At 42.8% G+C, this 6,000-nt stretch overlaps 1 protein-coding gene across 5 annotated transcripts in view; it reads right to left on the bottom strand.

Moving 5' to 3' along the window:
• Nucleotides 1-3,850: 3,850 nt before the first annotated feature.
• Nucleotides 3,851-6,000, bottom strand: part of rad17 (RAD17 checkpoint clamp loader component) — a 50,974-nt gene continuing 48,824 nt past the window's right edge. For 2 of the 5 annotated variants that reach the window (XM_061673227.1, XM_061673229.1), the window contains exon 14: nt 3,851-5,291. In XM_061673227.1, coding sequence (XP_061529211.1) covers nt 5,117-5,291 — 175 coding nt within the window. In that variant the 3' untranslated portion in view covers nt 3,851-5,116. The remainder of the gene's footprint in view (nt 5,292-6,000) is intronic. The other 3 variants (XM_061673225.1, XM_061673224.1, XM_061673226.1) reach the window with 3 other exon arrangements.

Below are 6,000 nucleotides of genomic sequence, written 5' to 3'. Positions count from 1 at the left end.
ATCATTTCTTAGTTCAGATGCAAGACAACTAATTGTGTTCTTGAACGCATCATATTTATACCCTTAAAAAAAAATGTGAGTGCAGCATTTCTGCACACAACTCTGCCTTGAAACACTGACTCTCAAAGTGTGGTATGAGTACCACTTGTGGTATGCTGGCTCCCTCTAGTGGTACCCAAACAGATCACTGAATTCATTGTTCACATTGTGCATAAATGTTACATGGGCTTCAACTTTTCTTTTTCTTCATCCAGTACAGTACATAAGTACAGTTCGGTTGTATTTCCCTTTTAGGTACAATATTTTTGCCTTTAACCATTCAGAAATATTTGCTTTTAAACATTAATTTAGGTGAAACTTTTATTTAACTTGTACGTGCAATACATTTTAATGAAATTACTTAAGTCATTTTCCCCCTCTATTTTAAAGCACAGTGTTAATGTTCAAACTCTGCATGTTACTGTGGCTAATGGAAAAAAAAAAATCAAATGTTTGGATGCCTCCGTGTTTTAATGTTGGTGATTATGGTGGAGCTTGGAGAGTTAAGTGTTTGTTTGTTTTTTGAGGTACAACTTTGTGAAAAAAGTTGAGAATCACTGCCTTAAAAAGTTAAACCGCAACAAGATTTAAGTTGTAAACAACTGGAATATGTCTTTTCTCCTGCTCCAGGCTCAGCTTGAACACAAATGAGGTACTTGAACCCATCATACAATTGCAATGTTACTTTCAACTGTAGCTTCATTATTAAAACTCGGGATTGCTGCACACAACTATGCTGTAGTAATGAATAAAGCGCAGCAGGATTCCTGCAGTAAACGACACAAAAGATGCAATTTTTTTCAGTATAAAGGAATATACATGGAATTTCTGCCTTAAAATATGAAAATAGAGCATGTTTTCTGTAGAAAATTGTTATATATACAGTTTTAAGAAGCTGAATTCTTATGGGGAAACTTGATCAATGGGAAAAACTAGTCTTTTAATGCATCTAAATAATGCAGTGAGATTCCACAAATCTTCCCGAAAAAAAGTTATTTTTCACCTAATTCAGGTGCATCTTGAATCTAATTGGTTACATAAACATATCATTCCACCAAACCCCACCATTGAGGACTTGCACGCTGCCAGAACTAAGACAAGGGCGTGCAAAATCCTCTCGGACCGTCTGCACCCCGGTCACCGGCTCTTCCAGCTCCTTCCCTCAGGTAGGCGCTACCGATCAATGCAAACTAGAACTAGCAGACATTCCAACAGCTTCTTCCCTCTTGCGATCAACTTCTTAAACACCTAACCTATAATTCCATTACAACATGCTGGTAATTTTTTGACTTGAGTTCGTTGTCACATTTCTGTGGGGCCAATGATGTATTACTCGCGCACTCACTGTAGTTGTCTCGCCATGCTGCACTATTTGCATATACTGGCCACTCATGCCAGAGTAGCATCTGCTCCATTTGCACACTGATTGAGGAGTATCTGTAACATTTGCACAACCAACATTGTCCCAGATGATCGCACTACTCGTCACTTTAAACCGCATACACTCCTTGAAGTCTCAGCGCCCTTTGCACAATGGTCATTGCACCGGACTATTGCAATATTAGTCGTTCGAACTGCTCTAAGTGCTAGAGGACTCTGCATCTTTTTGCACAATTGTTTTTTGTCAATGTCTTTATGTCCCCAAAGTGTTCTGTAAATTGACTGTCTGTTGTACTAGAGCGGCTCCAACGACCGGAGACATATTCCTCTGCTAAACTTAAGCAGCTTCGCCAAGCTAAGGAAGATGCATATCAGAGCGGGGACAGGGCCCTGTATAATCGAGCTAGAAACCAGCTTACTAAAGAAATTAACATTGCAAAGAGGATCTATGCAGCAAAGTTGGAAAAACAGTTTAGCGCGAACGACTCGAAATCAGTCTGGCGTGCATTCCAATCGCTGACTAATTACAAGCGACAATCCCCCCAAGCTGAGAACAATAGCACACTAGCCAACGACTTGAATACTTTCTATTGCAGATTTGAAAAGGACAGTTTCACTCCACACACCCACCCGGCCGCACCCGCGACCACAACCACACCTCTGACTTCTGCGTTAACCATCCATGAACAGGATGTGAGACGCATCTTCAAACAACAGAAGATTAACAAAGCAACAGGACCGGACCATGTGTCCCCATCCTGCCTCAAAGTCTGCGCGGACCAGCTCGCTACAGTCTTCACTCAGATCTTTAACAGATCTTTGGAAATGTGCGAAGTTCCATCCTGCTTCAAACGCTCCACCATCATTCCAGTCCCCAAGAAACCTGCAATCTCTAGTCTGAATGACTACAGGCCTGTCGCTTTGACATCTGTGGTCATGAAGTCCTTTGAACGTCTCGTGCTGGACCACCTCAAGAGTCTCACAGGTCCCCTGCTGGACCCCCTGCAGTTTGCCTACCAAGCGAACAGGTCTGCGGATGATGCAGTCAACATGGGACTGCACTTCATCCTAGAACACCTCGACAGTGCAGGGACCTACGCGAGGATCCTGTTCGTGGACTTCAGCTCAGCGTTCAACACCATCATCCCTGAACTCCTTTCAACCAAGCTTCTCCAGCTCAGCGTCTCACCTGCCATCTGCCAGTGGATTTAGAGCTTTCTGACGGGCAGGACACAGCAGGTCAGGCTGGGGGAGGCCACCTCATCCACACGCAGCATCAGCACTGGGGCGCCCCAAGGTTGTGTCCTCTCTCCGCTGCTCTTCTCTCTCTACACGAACGACTGCACCTCAGCGAACCCGACTGTCAAGCTCCTGAAGTTTGCAGATGACACCACTGTCATCGGCCTCATCAAGGACGGTGACGAGTCTGCATATCGACAGGAAGCGGAGCGGCTGGAGCTGTGGTGCGGGCGACACAACCTGGAGCTGAACACGCTCAAGACGGTAGAGATGATCGTGGACTTCAGGAGGCATCCTTCGCCACAGCTGCCCCTCACGTTGTCCAGCTGCCTTGTGTCAACCGTCGAGACCTTCAAGTTCCTGGGAATTACAATCTCTCAGGACCTGAAGTGGGCGAACAACATCAACTCCGTCCTCAAAAAGGCCCAGCAGAGGATGTACTTCCTGCGGCTTCTGAGAAAGCACGGCCTGCCACCGGAGCTGCTGAGACAGTTCTACACAGCGGTCATCGAATCGGTCCTGTGTTCTTCCATCACAGTCTGGTTTGGTGCTGCTACAAAAAAGGACAAACTCCGACTGCAACGGACAATCAAAACTGCTGAAAGGATTGTCGGTACCCCCCTACCCACCATTGAGGACTTGCACGCTGCCAGAACTAAGACAAGGGCGTGCAAAATCCTCTCGGACCGTCTGCACCCCGGTCACCAGCTCTTCCAGCTCCTTCCCTCAGGTAGGCGCTACCGATCAACGCAAACTAGAACTAGTAGACATTCCAACAGCTTCTTCCCTCTTGCGATCAACTTCTTAAACACCTAACCTATAATTCCATTACAACAAGCTGGCAATTTTTTGACTTGAGTTCGTTGTCACATTTCTGTGGGGCCAATTATGTATTACTTGTGCACTCACTGTAGTTGTCTCGCCATGCTGCACTATTTGCATATACTGGCCACTCATGCCAGAGTAGCATCTGCTCCATTTGCACACTGATTGAGGAGTATCTGTAACATTTGCACAACCGACATTGTCCCAGATGATCGCACTACTCGTCACTTTAAACCGCATCCACTCCTTGAAGTCTCAGCGCCCTTTGCACAATGGTCATTGCACCGGACTATTGCAATATTAGTCGTTCGAACTGCTCTAAGTGCTAGAGGACTCTGCATCTTTTTGCACAATTGTTTTTTGTCAATGTCTTTATGTCCCCAAAGTGTTCTGTAAATTGACTGTTTGTTGTACTAGAGCGGCTCCAACTACCGGAGACAAATTCCTTGTGTGTTTTGGACATACTTGGCAAATAAAGATGATTCTGATTCTGATTCTGATACTTGGCAAATAAAGATGATTCTGATTCTGATATATTTAATAACTGTTTATTGTGCAGGGTTTTTCCTTCACAGAGCAAAGCATCAAAAGTAATTGCTATTCCTAAAGATAAAATGTCTCCATGTAATGGGGGTAATAGTCATCCCATCAGTATTTTATCTGTTTTGGGAAAAATGTAGGAAACAATCTTATGTGAGCAGATTCAGCATAATTTTGTTAAATTTGGCTTGCTCTCTAAATTTCAGCATGCTTAAAAACAAGGTAATTCTACGACCACAGCACTGGCTCATATTATAGACAATCTGATGTCAAAATGTGGATAAAGGTAGCTTAGTGGGGGCTATATTTTTAGACTTCAGTGCTGCATTTGATTTGATAGACCATGACTTTCTAATTGCAAAATTGAGGTGTTATGGATTATCAACTCAGTCCCTGTTTTTGATAAAGGCTTAATTAACAGACAGGAGTCAGAGGGTATTGTACAACAGTTTTTGTCTGATAGATCTGATGTCCGCTGTGGCCTACCCCAGGTGTGTGTGTGTGTGTGTGTGTGTGTGTATATATATATATATATATATATATATGATACTGTAACATGCAAATGTGTAACACTACTTACTCAGTCCAACTTCAAATAATAATCACATGACAATCAATATTCCTCCAGCCTATAGAGTCCCAAATCTAAAACTCAAGAGTCCTGTGATGAAATAGTTTAAATTCTCATCAAGACTAATATTCATGAGGTAAATAAAATATCGTTCAGTCATTTTGATGTGAGAACGTATGTTGGTTATGGAAACGATGGAATTGTGTACAGCGCCCTACTTGAAGTGATGTAACATTGGAAGATGCATGCAAAAGTCATAGTACGATTCGAATCAAAATGGGTAATGTGTTTTTTGGAATGGAGGACTTCGAACCTTGAAGGAACATGAAGGAATATACGTGTCGGGTAATATGAAAATGTATACCTTCTATGAAGCCCTCATCCAAATGCTGATGAACGGTTTCTTTTAGATGAAAGAATGAATATCTGTCCTTAAACTTCCTGAACTCAGCTCAAAATAAATAAATAAACAAACAATCTCACATTATGGATTATGGTCAGTGCAGATTTGTATTACATGCATTATTCACTATCATATTCTTCAATCATTATGTCCTCCTCCTCGATACCAGTTGCTGGGTGCTGCGGTTGACTGGCTGATAGACACTCCTCAGATCCTTCCTGTACATCCTCTATGTCCTCCTCACTTTCACTTTTCAGCTGGCCTTCCTGGTCAGTCAGGGCCTCCAGTTTTAATCTGCACATGCACACATACAAGAGACTGATGGAAAAACAACTACAAGGCACACCACCAGACAAATGGTTTGATATAAAAACCCCAATTCAAATGAAGTTGGAAATAAATAAATTGCGCTGATTATTCGTTACATTTAAGCACTTTTTGAGGCCATAAGTATATCTGTGCCATCAGATTTTTTATCTGAATTATTAACACTGAAAAATGTTTTCACAAAAAAAAAAAAAAAAAATCAATGTACTTTTCAGCTTAAAAAACGCAATACATTCGGCTGCAAATTCAACATTCAGTGTATATTTCAACATTCAACAACTGTATATTGTCTGGTTCAACTTCATCCATCCATCTATACTCAACACCGCTTATCCTGTTCAAGGTTGCGGGACGCTGGAGCCTATCCCAGCTGACTTCGGGCGAAAGGCGGACTAAACCCTGAACTGGTTGCCAGTCAGTCGCAGGGCACATATAGACACGGACAACCATTCGCACTCACATTCACACTGTCACTGAGTGGGAACTGAACCCACGCTGCCCGCACCACAGTGACACCATCAGTGACCTCATTCAATTTAAGTTGCCAAATTCAACATTCAGCGTACTTTCTTCCAAAAACATCACTCCATTCAGAAATACCCATTATGCAAGCAACAATGGAGCCCATGCCAACAATGGCGAACATTAGCCCAGTGGCGTTTGTGACCTGGTTATG

Source organism: Phycodurus eques, chromosome 3 (genome assembly GCF_024500275.1).
Source record: "Phycodurus eques isolate BA_2022a chromosome 3, UOR_Pequ_1.1, whole genome shotgun sequence".
Classification (NCBI taxonomy): domain Eukaryota; kingdom Metazoa; phylum Chordata; class Actinopteri; order Syngnathiformes; family Syngnathidae; genus Phycodurus; species Phycodurus eques.
The sequence above is the reverse complement of the archived record's forward strand: the minus strand, read 5'-3'. Positions and strand labels throughout refer to the sequence as shown.